This window comes from Tripterygium wilfordii, chromosome 14, assembly GCF_013401445.1.
Source record: "Tripterygium wilfordii isolate XIE 37 chromosome 14, ASM1340144v1, whole genome shotgun sequence".
NCBI classification, from domain to species: Eukaryota; Viridiplantae; Streptophyta; class Magnoliopsida; order Celastrales; family Celastraceae; genus Tripterygium; species Tripterygium wilfordii.
This window is the reverse complement of record NC_052245.1, coordinates 1043055-1059728: the sequence shown is the minus strand read 5'-3', so window position 1 is coordinate 1059728 and position 16674 is coordinate 1043055. Positions and strand designations below refer to the sequence as shown.

The window sequence follows — 16674 nt, the reverse complement described above, 5'->3', positions numbered from 1 at the left end:
CCATAGGAATGTTGATCATAACAACGGGAATCAGATGATAGTAAAATTTTCAACCCGGATCAGTTACTCTTCAATACTTCCTCCATTGAGCTGATTTAGGAGCTCCAGCATCTGCTTTTTCCAGCAGTAGTAGTGAAGAAGATAGGACATTTGTTTCCATCAAACTTCTAGCATCATCAGATCAAGTTAAATTTTTTGTTTTGATAGCTTAGACCGGGCTCCTTCTCAGCACCACATATAGGCTCAGTTCAATCAGCAAGGGAGCCATATATGGTAGAAGGAAATTTTGACAGAATTACCAAAAGAAACCAGAGTAAGATCGTCCATGAACTTAAAATGTGAGTGAGACTAACTAGAAACAGCAAAAACAACCCAGTTCCAACATACATGATACATAGAAGAAAACACTTTGGAGCAGAGAAAACCGGCATCATTCATACAGTAAAGAACAACTTCATATGCAAGTACAGTGCCTATGCAGACAGAATAGCTGACAAAAATGGATAACAAGTAAGCTTTTACATGTTAGATTACCGAAAAGCTTACCAGAGAGAGATTAACCAACCATTCTGGGTCACTTCAAAATTTTGAAAATATGAAGAGCAGAAGAAACTTGTAATTGAACAGAAAGTGAAGACATGCATGACAAATTATACATCAATTCTGTCTGTTGGCAACGTACTCTGCCAAAGCAATCAAAGGCGCTGCCTTCTGTGGATCAAACCCGACCAAGTGCTCCTTGGCCTCCCTCTTCAATTTATCTGCAAACTCCCTTGATTTCTCTATACCCATCAGCTTTGGATAAGTCATCTTATCAGCCACCAAGTCCTTCCCTGCTGTCTTCCCCAAGTCATGCGAAGACTTGGTCACGTCAAGGATATCATCCACCACCTGAAATAACAAACCAATACATCTCGCGAAATTCCTCAATTTCTCCACCTCTGCATCATTCCCTCCACCCAGTATAGCTCCCAAGACAACAGCTGCCTCTAATAATGCTGCCGTTTTGTGAAGGTGAATGAATTCGAGCCGCTCTATATCTACCTGTTCTGATCCCAATCCCTCAGAGTTTATGTCAACAACTTGTCCTGCCACAAGCCCTCCGGTGCCGATTGCTTTGGCCAATTCGCCGATGGCGCGAACGATTCGTGCTGGGGAAACATTGGGGGTGGATACTGCTATGTGTTCGAAGGAGAATGCGAGCAGCGCGTCACCTGCTAAAACGGCGACGTCTTCACCGAAGACCTTGTGATTAGTGGGCTTGCCACGGCGAAGGTCATCGTTGTCCATACAGGGAAGGTCGTCGTGGATGAGGGACATGGTGTGAATCATCTCTACGGCGCAGGCGGCTGGCATGGCCATGGATTCGACGCCGCCGACGAGCTCGCACGCGGCCAAGCAGAGGACGGGGCGGACGCGCTTGCCTCCGGCGAGGAGAGAATAGCGCATTGCCTCATGGATTTTCTGCGGATCCCGAAGTGAAACGGCGTCGTCTAGGGCTTGATTGACAGAATTGGCCTTCTGGACCATGTAAGACTTGAAATTAAATGGAGGTTTGGGCTCGTTCTGGTCTTGCCGGAGGGACTGTTCTTCCTTTGTGAGGATTGCAGAGATTGAAAGGGCTGGCTTTGGATTTGAGTATCCGAGAGGAATGGAGACCCTTGAAGATATGGATCTGGATCGGGTCGCTTGGCTGAAGATTGTGCAGGTGTGAACCCATGAACCCAGATACACAGAAGTCATTTTTTGTTGTGCTTGCAGAGTCTCTGCCTTCTTTAGCACTTCAAGGAAGAAAATCAGTGTCAATGAATCAGTTTAGCACTAGCAGAGAGACCGTGCACTGAAACGAACTTTTGTCTCCAGCCATAAATAAATAGAAAGTACAGATGTAATAAAAGCTCGTAGTGATGTTTCCTAGGAAATGCTAAGGCTTTCACGAGTCAAGCCATCAATAGAGAGAGAGAGAAAGTTTAGTTGATTTTTCAGACCAGAAAATCTAAGAAATGTAAGAAAATATGCAAGACCCAGTGACCCGCCCGGTGACGGATAGAACTCTGGATTTATTTTTCATGACAAAGATAGAATAGAGGATTTGGATGGTGAGTATAGCAGTAACGGGCAGCGGGGCACTGTGTAGCGAGGACAGTGTAAAGGAAATAGGGTAAGTGAATGGACAAGTCATTGATGTGTCCTTTAGTGCGTGTCATCATCATCAGCCTAAATACCTAATAAAGGATTTAGTTAACAAATGATACCTTGTCCACTGACATGGTGCTTGACCTTGGACACGTTTATTGTGTCCAAACAGATTCTCAGCTAGTCAGCTTTAGACCAGTAGAATCCCACTCATACAGTTCAATCAAACGTCACAACATATTTGCAAAACAAACAGAGGAAAAAACATGCAGTACAAGACAGCAAATTAAATTCATATGCTTTTCCCGTAACCCCTTCTCTCTTCTCTAAGTTTAGCCGGAAGAAAGGAACTACTGTCTTGCTACAGGTATAATCCAGTGTCTTAAATCATCAAAAGATGAAGATATAAAGCCGAATCGAGCAGATCTAATCTACTGCAGTGCCTAATCATTCCCAACAATAGTCTATGAGAAAGTGTGCGCCTACGAATGTAATTGATACCCAGTTATATGCCAAAAATAATGGTCCAGGTTCATGTTTTGCAGGCAGAAACCTGTCCGAAACACCCCCTTTAGCTCCAGAAGGGTTGGTCTAAGAACATCTACATGCAAAAATCCTCGCTAATGCGTGCTCTTTACTTGTTGTACAGGTAAGCAAAGCTGAAGATTGCGAAGCCAGCCATCTGCAATCAACAAAATCAAAATGCTTAGCACATAGCCTTTATTTGATCTTTTGTTAACCTTCCACACAGAATTAAGGGTGAGAGAGAGAGGGTAAACACCATTGTAAAAGAAGCTCCATAATAGGGAAAAGCTGTTGTTATGAATCTCTCGTATTCATTGTGTCTGAAAGGCCGTACAGGAATCTGCAGCATACAATTTCATCAGTGTTTAGTAAGATCAGATGCTCCTTCAGGCATCCCAACACATTACCAACAAATGTGTTAATTAGCCTTAAAGAAGATAACTTAACTTAGACGAGCTTAATATGAAATGCATCACAAAAGCATTTTCTTTGTAGTCACATGACTAATTTAGAATTGACTAATTTCACTAAGGATTCAGTGAAAGAGCTAAAGCCCGAATGCATTGGGTTGTAGGCCCAAAGCCCTATGTTTCAAATAATTTGGTGTCACTACATAATTCATGACAGAAATTAGTCTTAAATCCAACATGTGGATACTCCATTGATATCCATTCTTTTCTAGAGCTAGACCCTCCGCTAAGCCTATCTAGCTCATATCATTTTTAATTACTTGCATCCATCTCTTTTTGTCTCCTCTTCTATTGTTACATTCCACAACAACATATTAAGCTGAAAAATTACGTACGAAATCCTCCCCCGCCTTCCGCTGATTTCTCAAAGGCAAGCGAGATATCACAAGAATGCCATTGTTTAACAAATCCAAGTCCCAAATATTTCAATCGGTCAAAATGATAGCCGTCAAAAGAATTGAATCAACATCAAACCAAAAGAATCATCCATCACATGAAGTCTATGGTGCAGTTGAAAGTATTCAAAATTTCACCTGTTTGGAGAGAGATAAGCTACTGTATCCAAGCCTGTGATACTCAACTTTGAACTGAAAAACTCCATAAACATCAGGGACCGTGAATGATGTATGATAAAGACCCTGTATAATCAGAAAAATATGTGTAAAGTGAGATGTCTAGGAATGTTGGATATTGAGATGACATGTACATGCAGCACAAGGGAAGCAAACCTTTTGATCAGTTGATAGGGTCTTCAGCACATAAGGACTCATCATATAGAATTGGACCTGAACATCATTTGCCACATATGGCTCCCAGCTCTTTCCAGACCATTCATATATCTCAAAGGAAAATTCCTACAACAGCACAAATGCATAAGATATTAAGATCACAACCAAACTTTCACTTTTACATATAGCGGTTCACAAGATAACTTTAACAGGCAAGAGTTTTTAGAAGTATAACCAGATCATCTTTGATTCTATACATTGCAGGCTCATCTGCTTCACCAACTTTGTGGTGTCTTATATTAACAGCCTGCAAATAGGAAATAAGTCTCAGTGTGAATGTATGAAGGGAAAAAAAAAAACTTGATGCAAAATAGGAATGCCACAGGATGTCACTAATCCAGAGCTTCTATGGTAGAATTGAGTAAATTAAGTCCTGGATCATTGGGAGATTGTCAAAGAAACATAATGCCACAACTACAACATGCCTCACCTTCAGATGGCCTCTCTCATGGAAAACCCACTTGCTAATTTCACTCACAAACTGTTCATTACCAGACTTTTCATATCTGTTACATAAGGTCACGTGCACAGTTAGTCTCTAGCTCTGAATGATAGACAGCAAAACAAAGACGGGTAAACTTTCCCTTACTTGGGGTTTTCAGCTTTCTGCACGTCTGATGTGAAAAACCTGTGACTCGCATACAGAATTGAAATCAACATTACTATGACAGGAAAAGTAAAATACAAATAGTCTCAACAGTTAAAAAAATCATCACATAATTACGTACCGATCACTGAACATATCTAAAGAGCCCGAGATCATAACACGCGCATCATTTCTAGCCTGCATGGGTAAAAAAAAAGAGTTACCCACAAGGATTTAAGTTCTGAAAATCTAAATCAAAGTATGCATTTATTGCATTGACACACTTAAAAGGAATGCATCTCACGACAGCCAGGAATATAAATTAAACATGACGTCCGTTAGGAGGTCCAATGACTGTAATGGCCTAACAACCAACAATTAGCATAACCATGAACACAGAATCATCAACAGTAGTAGGTCCAGCAGAATGCCAAATAAGTTAATAGTCCCCACAAGACATTTAATTTTTAACACTTTTAGAGAAAAGGTAAATTAAATTTGTTTTTAACAGCTATGGTTATGCATATCCACTAATACAGGTATGCAGTCAGCAGCAATTACACACCTATAGACAGTATAGTTATGAAAATAAAAGAGCAATCACTAAACTAATAAAACAAACATTTCACTACTTCCCACGTAGCATTGCCTAGAAGTTTCTCCATGAGAAGGATACTATAGAACATATCCCACCAGTGTCTTAAATCAATAAATTTTCAAAGTTATGTCATCCGGTTCAGGTATTTACAATCTGATTTGCCCCTCTATGCCAAAGTACTAAAAGGGCATCTCATCACAGCCATCAAAACAGTATCAGGCGAATCTTAGGTGACAGGTTCAAAAGTCAGCAAAGTTTCACAGAAAATCGATTGGTTCTGCACCGCATTCAACAAGTAAAAATTATGCTCCGCAAGAGGCTAGTTACAATTCATACAACCAAATGTCAAGAGTAAATTTTCATTGAGGTCATCCACTTTCAGTGTGAAATCAGTACAACAAGCTCATATCTAGTTCCCATTGCAAAATAGAGCCTACCCATAGATATAAGAAAATGTCCATTTTAGTTTTTTAAAAAAACAAAACCAGTGAGATTTAAAAAAGCAGCATAGAATCACCAATTTTTTTGATACATTGGTTAAAAACTATTCAGATGTTCAACTGCCCAAAGATTCAATTGGCACAACAGCGTAAGATAGTTCATTTGTGAATATTATTCAAAACATGTATTAAATACAATACATCAGCAAAAAAACACAAGTTCCAGGGCACATTTGGTACAACAAGAAAATAAACAAAAGACACTGAAATAATAAATGTATACAAATTTACATGTGCATTTCACTAAGGAAGAAAGAGAAGCAACTGACCTGTAGGACTGAAACTAACGAGATGGCAGATCCAGTAAGCAATGGGGGATTCGACAATTTAGAAATTGGGTTGGCTGAATATGCTGAATCAGAAGCTGAGAGGACTTTCAAAACCTATATCATAGGCCACAGTAAAGCAAAAGTCATTACCACCAACACTTTAAGACGCAGGTAAATAGATAATGATTAGGATTATTGCATGGTTTCATTTCTTTATCATTTGACGACCTTAAGTGAGAAATAGATAATGTAAAATTTGACCTTACCATGCCATTGGTTGGATTCACCGAATGTGCAATCCCTCTAAAAAGTATAGGGGCCTGCATTTTACAACAAAGAAACCATCATAAATATGAAAAAGCAAAGCTACTTTCTATTACCAAAAAGAAAACAAAAATCAGAGATTGATGCGATAATAATCATCAAATAAAATTATGAAGCTAGACCAAACAAAACCAACCTCAATTTTTGATTTTCCAAGGATAACATCCGACTGAATAAAACTATCGCTGGCAATCAAAGTATGATCTCCGTCATTCTCCGAGACTGCATAGCATTTGTGATCAATAACCTTAGCTGATGGATCCTATACCAAGTAAAACCAAAGTAGACATAAAATCAAACTGAAACGCAGAAAGTAAAATAACAAATAATGGAGGTTGGCCCCATTGTTGGGAAGGAAGGCCGGCCTTCGGGCTATGTAATTCCGTTTTTTCCTAATGATATCTCTTCTCAAAAAAAAAAATAACAAACATAATTCAAAAGGAAGGATCGACAATCCTAGACTAACCTCATCGAAATCAACCCCGCATTCGGTGGCAATGCTTCTGATCAAGTCAGAGGCAGAAGCATCGGCCGCTACAATCAAGTCATGACCGGAGTCAACGAAGTCAAGCACAGCTCCCAAATCCAGAGCCCCTCCAAACTCTAAGAATTTAAAGCACAGACATAGCACAAATTAGATAACAAGAAATCGGGAAATCGAAATGTCGTTTTGCGAAGGAGCTTACTCTCAGTGGAGGGAGAGAAGAGGATCAAAGCATCGTACAGGTACTGGCCGTAACGTTGGATCGAGAGCTTGGGATCGTCGGAAAGCTTGAAATCAAGGACAAAACCGCGAGATTTGAGGGAGCTGAAGAAAATGGAGTGTGAGGATTTGACGGAGAAGTCATCCAGCAAGATAAGGACTCTCCGATCGGTTGGTGAGTCGGGAGAGAAGGAGAGGGAGACATAGGGAAGGATTGAAATCAAGATAAGGGTTACGAAGATTGAGAGATTCGCCATCGTAGACTCTCTCCCTCACTCTCTGCTCGCGTGAAGGGTTTTTGGAGCGATCGCAGGGTTGGGCAGTTGGAAACTCCGACATATTCTAAATGACAGAACTGTCCTGATATACTGTTTCAAATTTTTATTTAATTTTGGCTTTTATTGAGTTTAATCTCTCCAGTTCTCAAAAGTACAAGAGCTTGTGCTGGAGAAATTATTCAATCATATACTGTTAGATATACTGTTATACCTGAGAACCGTCCTGATATACTGTTATACCACGTTAGATATGGTGCACAAGAATTAATGGGACGATGTCAATTTTAAGGTGATCAAAACATTTTTTGAAATTTGAATTGCAAAATATGAATCTCCACCATCAATTACTTATACATTGTCACCAATTATCCGTAGGTTATCGTTGTCCCGTAGATTGTCACTGTCCCATTAATTCTAATACACTATATCAATAAATGACTTGGTGAATCATGATCACTGAATAATTTCTTAGAAACCATATCAACAACTGAACTGACGTGATGAATGATGACGACCGAATAATTACTAAGAAAATTTGAGCGTGGTATGCCTATACCTATGGACATGAAATCTTTTTTTTTTTGCTATTTGAAATCTTTCTACCAGCTAGTGTTGGATACACTCTCCTCATCAAGGCTTTAAACTTCTCTTTCAAGTCTAAAGTTTCAACAGAGAACAATAAGCACAATTGGAGAAAAGCTGCGTATTCTTTTTCTTTCACCATTTCCACAAGAACTCTCAATTCTCCACAATAATTATAAGCTTTAATTGATGTGATTTGATGACAATTCATGGTAAACAAAACCTGCAACAATAAAAACCATGTAGTTATAGTTCAGAATCTTGTACTTGAAGACCGAAGAAAAAGGTGCGTACTTACAACTTGGTAGCAGTAGCAGATAAACTCGTGAAACAGTAAAAAATTTCATATTCAATATTCATATAACAGGGATCTGATAAAGAAATTCTCATACAAAATCAATCTGCTCAAACTGTTTTGGAAGAATGAGAACCTTACTAGATACATAATTTGTCCCTGTTATCAAAACATGGAGAACTAAGTATGGTTTCACCCATCACTACCTCTTACAAATTTAGGTGGCTAATGAGTACAGAATAATTGGTGATTTCGCCTCTGATCCTGAATATTCTTCTCATTATCGATGACTCCCTGTAGAGCTCACTGCCCCTCCACCCTTGCCTGCTTGCTTCAGGTTCTTGCTTATTTCTCGTGCACTCTGACATTAGATAAGAAAAATGGACAGAACATACACAACACCAATGCATCAAGCACGCATATAGAGCAGTAAACATATATTTAAATGGTTTCACTATCTGGTAAATTTTAAAGCTCTGCAGCTAGAGAATGTTCATGCTCAGGGCCAGCATAAGTGGCAGACAACCCTTTCCTCTAACCATCAATTTATATATGACAATGCAAATTTTAATTGTGTATTATAGTTGTCCCCCAACCAAATTGTAACCGGTAGAATAGTTTTCACTTTTAGACAAAAACTCCATTAGATATATCAAAGTCAGTATTCCTCTTCCTTCATTACATATTTGTTATCATACAAAGCTTCAGCATGATCAATTCATTACACTAACCAAATCGTGCCAAGTCCAGCTTCGAAGTGAAGCTATGCTCATTCAATAGGTGGTCACTCCAAATATAACTTGGAGATGTTCGACTCCTAAACAATATGAATTTCAGAGTGAGAAGTTAAGAATTACACAAGGAAATTACCTAATTTTCAAATTCACAGCAGTAATCAAAGGATCATAGTGTCATCAAGAGTTTTGGCAAATCAGAGAGTTTCCAGACGACTGTTGCCACATGAAATACCACTTAAAAGGAATCCATAATGATTGCATAACCGTATCTTAGTGTAATTTATAAGAAGATGAACAAACAAGGACTAGCTAAAGAAATAACTCCAGAAGAGAAGCCAAACCAAACCACGTCATCTCTATTGCAAATCTTCGAAAAAGAACAAATTTTAAAGAAAGCTATGTCACAACTGCAGGTCAAATTGAAGAATGTCAAAACATTCCAATTTTCCTCATTCCATAAAGCAGGAGGCCTATAAAAAAGACCATCACTTTCATATACTATACAATAAAGAAGTTAGAAATCCTGACTAGTTCCTATAGACAAAGGATTTATTAAAGCATCACAGAGAGGGCAAGAGCAGAAACCCCTGGAAAACCTAACAAACTGATTATCAATCAACATAAGACCCACTATTCATAATTATGACTTAAAATTTCCTGTGAGGCAAGAGCAGCTAATCAGCAAGTGGATTGCTGGAGGAGTATAACTGTATTAAGCTTATCTACATCAATGAAACTTGAACAACCGCAAGAACAGTTAAACCCCTCCTACTCTAAGACTCCACAACTTGCAGGATTCCAAAACATGGTTATGTTGCTTGCACTAAAAGATCAGAAAATACAACAATGAAGACCTTTAGCAGGCTTAACTGTTACAATTTGAAAACATTCATAAAAAAAAGATAATACAATAGGCAAACAATTATATGTCCTAGAAATATTTTCAGAGCAACAAAACCATAACCTCAATACTAAAACTAGAACTGGTAATTTACAGACTTCTGCATATTGAACCAACATTATGGGATGCAAAAACATAATAGCAATTTATAAAACAAAGAGAATGATAATAAGATAACAAGGGACTGGAAAAGAATGCCACAACGAATCAGTGAATTGTGCTAGAAGTCTATATTTCCCTAAAGAACATGTAAATACTTTTGATATGAATCAGGGGAATTTAGCATTGGAGCATCATGAGCAGAAAAGGCATTCCAACAGATTAAACTTTTCCTCTAGCTCCAATGCTAAATTCTCCTGATTCGTTGCTTACTTTCCAACGCATCTCATTCTAACATTTAGCCATCTTTTGAGAAAGCAAACAACCAAGATTCCCCGCCATTGTGCTTCTAAAGATCTATCTTACAGACACAGCTTCCACAACCAAATCGTAAGCCACGTTAGAAGGCTCACGCAATTTCAAAGCCCATTTGAACCAAATGCCCATCATCAGAGGGCATATATCTAACATGGAGAAATCCAACCGTCAACAAAAATTAATAGAGCATATAGATTTCTAAGTTTGAACTTGTAAATCAACTTTATGTTAAACAATCAAGTTAAGCGAAAACTGTAAATCCTCACCGTTGATTGGACAGGAGGAGGATCCAGACCAAAGGACCGCACAGACATCTTTGCGATCTCAGTGATTGCGGCTTCTCTAACCTCAGGGATATCACTGCTCAACTCCTCGTAAGCCGCCTCAAAAGCTTCTTGCCAGAACCTCGGTAATCTGATCCGTCGACTATTCGTATACACATCCCACATATGCTTCACCACCTTCTCCCTCTCCTCCATTTCCTGCAATTTGCAAAAGCTAACGCCCAATCAATCAACCAAGATCCGTCAATACCCACACGACAATTAAAAAACTAGCAAGAAAGAAATGAGACGCAAAGACTGACGAGAACGTCAAGATCGTCGTGGATTTGGATATCTACATCGTCTGATAGACGATTGAGATTTCCGGCTGACCAACGTAGGGTTACGGTCCCGGTGAACATTGACCAAAATGCGAGTAGCAAAATTGCAGCAAAGGCCCAGAACTTGTACCGTCCTTTCCCTAATAGACTCGAATCTGAGGTTTCCTTCTTCACGTTCGTTGCTGGAAGAGAATCATCATACTTCATTTCGATCGAATATGGAGTTTCGCGCAGTGTAATTGGTACTCAGTGGGATTTGCCGTTTCGGGGAAGGGCATATTCGAGAACATGTAAATGTGGACCACCACATTATAATTTTTTGTGGGGCCGGTCGACCACTAACTAAATCGTGCGTGTCGATGGTGCTGTTGTGGCGGGAAGATTCTGACCGTTGTTTTCCCTAGAGAGTAGAGAGTCATCATTTTTTGAATGCCGTGCTGTACCCAATAAACTGGCCAAAGGGAAAAACGGTGTAGTTTTGAGCCAGACTGAATCGACTGATTGTTAGGGAACCGCCGAAGAAGAAGATGATGAGAGAGGAGAACAATGTGTATCGGCGTCCAATCCAATTCGACGCTCCTCCAGCAGCCAGCGATGATATTGGATAGCTGCAGGTTGCAATTATCAAGTAAATTTCTGAATTCCATGCCGTAATTTCGTGGTTTGCTGCTATGCCGTAATTTTCAGGTGAGCCATCTCCTTGTTTTTTGAGTTCAAAGGAACTTGATTAAGATTAAGTGTTGATTTATGGCAGTGAATTGAAAATTCTTTTATATCCTCTGTTTTATGATTTATCATCTAATATCCCTTCTACTTGTTTACTGTATCTCCATTTTCTCTTGAAGACGATTAGATAAGCTATAAATCTATCAATCTGTATGAAATGAAGGTAAACTTAGTTTGTGGCAACTTGGCCTTGATTATGTCTTAGGTTAGGACTTAGGTGCGCTGTGGTTCCATGAGCATTCTTCATTTCCTTTGTTTGGTGAGAAGACTTTGATTGGCTAGAGTCTAATTATTTCATTCATGTAGACATCAATGGTAAAATTGCTCGTTTGCAGCGTAAGTGTTGCAGTGCGCTGGAGTAAGATAATATGGGATTTACCCTCATATTATATGTTGTGGAACTCATTGAAATGTAAATAGTCTGCCTAAAGGTCATGGAGTATATGCACCTGGGATATAGCTCATCTTCAAGGAGAATGAGAGAAGGAAAAAGGCTCAAGGGAAGCAATCCTCTAAAATGTTCCCGTATTTTGAAAGAAAGTTTTTTTTAATTTTACTGGTATTTACATGTTTTTGTTAAGAACTCATGTCTTGTAAAAACAACATACTTGAGCTTATATCAGTCGCCTACCTCGTTTTTCATTTTTAATTTCTGTAGGGGGGAGAAAGTGATCCTTTGACAAACCCCATATGTTGAAATCTACGTCTTCAATCTTCCATTTCTCTTCCATCTCCTTCTTGTGGTTGGATGATTGCTCTCCATATCTAAAAACTTTGACATGAGTTCTGCCACTGTGTGCAATATTAACACCATCAACACACTTGTAATCTTCCATTACTGACTCAGTGCTGGTCTCCCAAAAGACCTCGTCGTCTTCTTTTATTCTCATGCTTAGCAGCCTCGAGTCCTCAAATTGAATCAACAGGCCGGACCTCTGGCTGAAGTAGCCCCATATTGTGTGGTGAATGATCTCATAGTTGGGGCCGCTCTGTGTCTCTCGAATTGCAGGACTGGTCTCCAGCTTAAGAATAAAACAGTCTTCACCATCTATTATCTTCTCACCTATGCATGCTGCATCTATAAATAGATTGGCTGTGGATCTTGGGTCCAAACCCTGCCATAATTAAGTTTCATGAATCCCTTCATCAGTCGAATCTAGTAAATATGGAAAAGAGGGAAAAGCAACTAATTGCACTGGTAGAATCTGGTAAGGCTTACTTTTGTGAAGTTTTATAGTTGGTCTTGCAATTTTAATCAATTTAAGGTTACTAAAGTCTTGTCATTCGCGTTTTAGATGTTTTCCTGCTTTAAAATTTTATTATTGACTTTCATATTGATGGATTCGGTTCATTTTATTGATTGTGAAGAACATATTAATCAGCATCCTCTACAGGGTCTAGAATACAGATATATGCAGCCCAAATCATATAAATGTTATTTTCGTGATTGAATCTATGACGTTTATGGTATTTATAAACATTCATGTCAAGTCTGACCCTCGGACACTGGCAAAGGTATGAAACATTAATTCATCATTAATCCAAACATAGTAAAATTACCTGTAAAAATCTGCGCAAGGGTCTGGGAGGACCCTTTGAGATTGGTGCTTGTTGATTGTTTGAATGTCTCCATGAAATCTTGCCATTGCTTCCACATATTACCTTACATCCAGACACAATGAGCTCTAGGCACCATAAATCTGGATCTTTTTGCCAAAGCACAAACCCACCGGCTTCCTCAGCATTCTTCACACTGATGGTCTCGTTGGCTTGATAAAATTCTGATGCTTTTATTTTGACTTGGCCTGTCACACACATACTATGCACTGCATTTAATGCTGCTTGCCCTCCAGTAGCTGCTATATATTGTTGGACAATGTATTTGGCTGTTGAAGCTTGCTAGAAAAAGAAATTGTCATATTGTTATTAATTTACAGATGCTAATGTTTTGAACAAAAAACTCAGGAGATGGAGAAAAGTTTGAACTCCTTACAATGGAAGAGTCTCTCAACGGTTTGTGAACAGAGTGGCCAACTTGGACCTGAAGGGGGATAAGAGGAGATCCAACAAGGTAAAGGAGGAAGCGAAGCTCATTAAGGCGTCTGGCGATAACTGGCTGCGACCATTTATCGGAAGTTTGAGCCTTCATCCATGTGAGCATGTTTTGCCAACGTAGTTGAACATTGCTGCCCATGCTAGTGAGCATTTCGTCTGGTATTGGGACCTCCAGGACGGTCTCAAGGCCATCTTCTCTGTCAATGTTTGGACAAAGTTTCCTCATGTATCATATTACAGGGAAAGAAAAAGGGAGAGAGCAGAGGGAGCAAGTAGAAATTATCCAAGGAATCAACAAGTAAAAAAAGATAGAAAGGAGAGAGGATTAGGTCTTTATTTCCTAACCATGTAACTGTAACTGTACCTGTGCAAGAAAATTGGAGATTTAGTTTGAGGGTCTCCTTGTTTGTAGGTGTATTTGTGGTTACAATTTAAATTGATTATGAATGACTTTCTATTTTGGGTTAGTGACGGAGCGGATATAGTTGCATAATAATAGAAAGATCCGAACTTTTATAATGAGATATGTTTAACATATATATATATATATATATATATATATATTACGATTTCACATAGATTATGTGCGTTCATCTCGATATTTAGGATAATTGGGATAATTTTCGTTTTATCATGCATGTTGTACTTGCAGACATAAATAACATGACCAATAACAAGCATGGTTTTTTGTGTGTGTATATATATATATCACAAATATCATTCAAAAAAACATTAAACATTTAGCTTGTTTGGTGGAGCTTACTCAATCAAACGCCTAAAATAAAGGTACTTATAAAGAGGTAATTGGTTTCATGAGCATTTCCGCCTATGCGAAAAGAGCTCTATGAGATCGTAGAATTGGCCGGAGTGGGAGAGGGAGTGAAACGAATCGTTTTGGGTTGGATCTCTCATTAATAATACCTCATAAAGAATACTGCTACAGACCTTAAAATATGAATCACGTTCTCATAAACAGTTAAAGAACGTAAGGTTAGGCGGTGGATGCGGAGGTTTAAATTTGTTGATGTGTCAATTTTTTATTATTTTTAAAATTCCATGTTGGATATTCAGTGACCACGTCATTAGCAGGCTCTGTAATCATTCAGTGCTTAAATTAAAGTTAGTAAGAAAATCTATTAAGTCATATAAATACAAATTGGTATATATTCAGTACAAGATACTCTAAACAAAAGTTCCTTCATTTTTAGTCCCAGGTCTGCGCTTGCTAAAAATCTCCTCCATCTCTTCTAGGGACCTTCCCTTCGTCTCTGGACAAAAGAAGAAGAAAAACAGCCAAGCAACCACTGCTATACCAGCAAACATAAAGAATGCACCACCTATAGTCATAGCTTTATATATTGAAATAAAGGTCATTGATATGGTAGCATTCATCAGCCTATTCACAGCAACACCAATACTATGCCCTACTGCTCTCAACCTCAATGGGAATATCTCAGCACTGTAAATCCAAGTCACCGGCGCCATCCCGAAATTGAAGAATCCAACATATACATATGTTGATACAATGCTTAAAACCAGTGCCCAATACAGCTTCTGCTCTGAATGTGCCACCATTGTCAAGCTGAATCCCAGTGTTGCAAGTGCTACGATTGCGCCGGTTGTGCTTATTAACAAAAGCTTCCTTCTTCCAACTTTGTCAACCAAGAAAGTTGAGATGAAGATGAATGTGAATTTTGTAAGTCCAATCCCAACCGTGACAAGCAAGAGCTTTTGCTTGTTTGTGACACCAGCTTTCTTGAAAATCCTAGGACCGTATAGCACAACTGCTTCGATCCCCGTCGCGTGCTCAAAGAAATGGATTCCAACAGCAGCGAATAGCATTCTTCGAACAGCCGGTGTTGGACTTAATATAAGTTCCTTCCACACCCCTTCTCCTTGAGTACTACTCTTTCCGGACATCTTGACGACCTCCTCATTGCAGTATTCATCTATTCCAGCGGCAATTTTCACATCCTTGAAACGGGCTTCAGCCTCTTCTTGAGTGTTAGATACAGCAAATAAGGTCTGCTTGGCTTCTCCTAATCTACCTTGCATTACTAACCACCTTGGAGACTCTGGCATTTTGAGAATGCCTAAAGCAAGCATAAGTGAAGGAATTGCTGCAATTCCAAGCATTAATCTCCATCCAAGTTTCAATGTCACCTTGGAGAAGGCGTAGTTTGAGAGATAACCGAGTAAGATACCAATGGCGATGCCAAGTTCCGGTAGAGAGGTTAAGAAGCCTCGCGATGAAGTGGACGAGATTTCTGCAGAGTAAACTGGGGCAACCATTAGTGCAAAGCCTACACCAATGCCTGCAATGCACCGTCCGGCTAACAGGATTCCATAGTTAGGTCCATACCCCATTAGTACAGAGCCAATCAAGAAGATGATGGAGGCTGAGACAATTGTGTATCGACGACCGATGAAATCAGATGTTCTTCCTGCCAGAAGAGAACCTACCAATGCACATATGTTTAGGATACCAGCAAGAATTTCTACTTGTGTATCATTGATTTCAAGATCTTCTTCTATGAATATCATTGCTCCACTCATTACACCAGTATCTAAAGACAATTCCCCAATATCAAAGATCAGAATCTGGGATTAATAATAAGGTAATTTTCAAACAAATTAAGAACATAAAGAATATCAAAATTGAATCTGACTTACCATATCCAAAGATGATGGTAACCATGGATGCCACAACAGCACAAGCACAAGCATAGAAGTTCATCTTTGATTGATTTACATCAACTAATCCGTTCTCCATTTTTGTTCTAACCACGATGACAATGCCTTCTGTGTATGTGTGTGTGTATATATATATATATATGCTGTGACTGTAAATCTCTGTCAATAAGAATGCCAAGCCAAGCAATCCAATCTGTACATTCGACCAAATCGTCCGCCTGATATGCCTACCCAGTGTGCTTAATTACTACCACCAAAAGACTCTCGTGCCTACAATATTGCGAGAAATTTGGCTGTGAATCAACACTATCCACATTTCACCGAAAGTTATTGTCTCCACTTGGGCATCATCCACTTGTCCAAATTTCCCAACTGTACTAGATTTTTTTTATCCATCCTTGTCTTGGCAAAACCTTAAATCCCAACTGTTTTGTGTCTGCTTGCATACATTTATCTATACCACAAAATGTTAAAATCACCCGTCAA

At 39.0% G+C, this 16674-nt stretch overlaps 4 protein-coding genes and 1 long non-coding RNA gene across 5 annotated transcripts; 1 reads left to right on the top strand and 4 right to left on the bottom strand.

The window, feature by feature from the left end:
* Nucleotides 1–408: 408 nt before the first annotated feature.
* Nucleotides 409–2239, bottom strand: LOC120015576 (geranylgeranyl pyrophosphate synthase, chloroplastic-like). The gene has a single exon (XM_038868063.1). It carries the CDS (start codon nucleotides 1741–1743, stop codon nucleotides 658–660), a length of 1086 nt encoding a protein of 361 aa, XP_038723991.1. The 5' UTR covers nucleotides 1744–2239; the 3' UTR covers nucleotides 409–657.
* A 173-nt stretch (nucleotides 2240–2412) lies between these two features.
* Nucleotides 2413–7256, bottom strand: LOC120015575 (dolichyl-diphosphooligosaccharide--protein glycosyltransferase 48 kDa subunit-like). Its single transcript, XM_038868062.1, has 13 exons — nucleotides 6883–7256; nucleotides 6663–6799; nucleotides 6333–6458; nucleotides 6139–6192; nucleotides 5873–5986; nucleotides 4648–4703; nucleotides 4509–4547; nucleotides 4350–4425; nucleotides 4095–4166; nucleotides 3860–3985; nucleotides 3665–3769; nucleotides 2918–3001; nucleotides 2413–2818 (listed from the first exon to the last, which is right to left on the bottom strand). Exons 1-13 carry the CDS (start codon nucleotides 7154–7156, stop codon nucleotides 2771–2773), a joined length of 1311 nt encoding a protein of 436 aa, XP_038723990.1. The 5' UTR covers nucleotides 7157–7256; the 3' UTR covers nucleotides 2413–2770.
* An 816-nt stretch (nucleotides 7257–8072) lies between these two features.
* On the bottom strand, nucleotides 8073–16267 carry LOC120015106. The gene is made up of 11 exons (XM_038867331.1): nucleotides 16168–16267; nucleotides 14683–16061; nucleotides 14570–14586; nucleotides 14416–14439; nucleotides 13433–13691; nucleotides 13000–13338; nucleotides 12071–12554; nucleotides 11227–11412; nucleotides 10696–10958; nucleotides 10376–10591; nucleotides 8073–8415 (listed from the first exon to the last, which is right to left on the bottom strand). Exons 1-11 carry the CDS (start codon nucleotides 16265–16267, stop codon nucleotides 8335–8337), a joined length of 3348 nt encoding a protein of 1115 aa, XP_038723259.1. The 3' UTR covers nucleotides 8073–8334.
* On the top strand, nucleotides 11174–13961 carry LOC120015578. Its single transcript, XR_005471790.1, has 2 exons — nucleotides 11174–11400; nucleotides 13405–13961. It is a non-coding gene; the product is annotated as an uncharacterized LOC120015578 (long non-coding RNA).
* Nucleotides 11782–13759, bottom strand: LOC120015577. Its single transcript, XM_038868065.1, has 3 exons — nucleotides 13433–13759; nucleotides 13000–13338; nucleotides 11782–12554 (listed from the first exon to the last, which is right to left on the bottom strand). Exons 1-3 carry the CDS (start codon nucleotides 13718–13720, stop codon nucleotides 12054–12056), a joined length of 1128 nt encoding a protein of 375 aa, XP_038723993.1. The 5' UTR covers nucleotides 13721–13759; the 3' UTR covers nucleotides 11782–12053.
* Nucleotides 16268–16674: the final 407 nt, after the last annotated feature.

Excerpts from the sequence above, each read along its gene's own strand:
- LOC120015577 (XM_038868065.1), bottom strand. The coding sequence starts at position 13,720 with ATGAGGAAACTTTGTCCAAACATTGACAGAGAAGATGGCCTTGAGACC. Across the intron at positions 13,339-13,432 it reads CGTTGAGAGACTCTTCCATT|CAAGCTTCAACAGCCAAATA; the intron begins GTAAGGAGTTCA and ends TTCTTTTTCTAG. Across the intron at positions 12,555-12,999 it reads CCTTGCGCAGATTTTTACAG|GGTTTGGACCCAAGATCCAC; the intron begins GTAATTTTACTA and ends TAATTATGGCAG.
- LOC120015106 (XM_038867331.1), bottom strand. The coding sequence starts at position 16,267 with ATGGAGAACGGATTAGTTGATGTAAATCAATCAAAGATGAACTTCTAT. Across the intron at positions 13,692-14,415 it reads GTAGCAGTATTCTTTATGAG|AGAAGATGGCCTTGAGACCG; the intron begins GTATTATTAATG and ends AAACATTGACAG. Across the intron at positions 10,959-11,226 it reads CATCATCTTCTTCTTCGGCG|TACCAATTACACTGCGCGAA; the intron begins GTTCCCTAACAA and ends AATCCCACTGAG.
- LOC120015575 (XM_038868062.1), bottom strand. The coding sequence starts at position 7,156 with ATGGCGAATCTCTCAATCTTCGTAACCCTTATCTTGATTTCAATCCTT. Across the intron at positions 6,459-6,662 it reads GCGGGGTTGATTTCGATGAG|GATCCATCAGCTAAGGTTAT; the intron begins GTTAGTCTAGGA and ends TACTTGGTATAG. Across the intron at positions 5,987-6,138 it reads TGAATCCAACCAATGGCATG|GTTTTGAAAGTCCTCTCAGC; the intron begins GTAAGGTCAAAT and ends CCTATGATATAG.
- LOC120015576 (XM_038868063.1), bottom strand. The coding sequence starts at position 1,743 with ATGACTTCTGTGTATCTGGGTTCATGGGTTCACACCTGCACAATCTTC.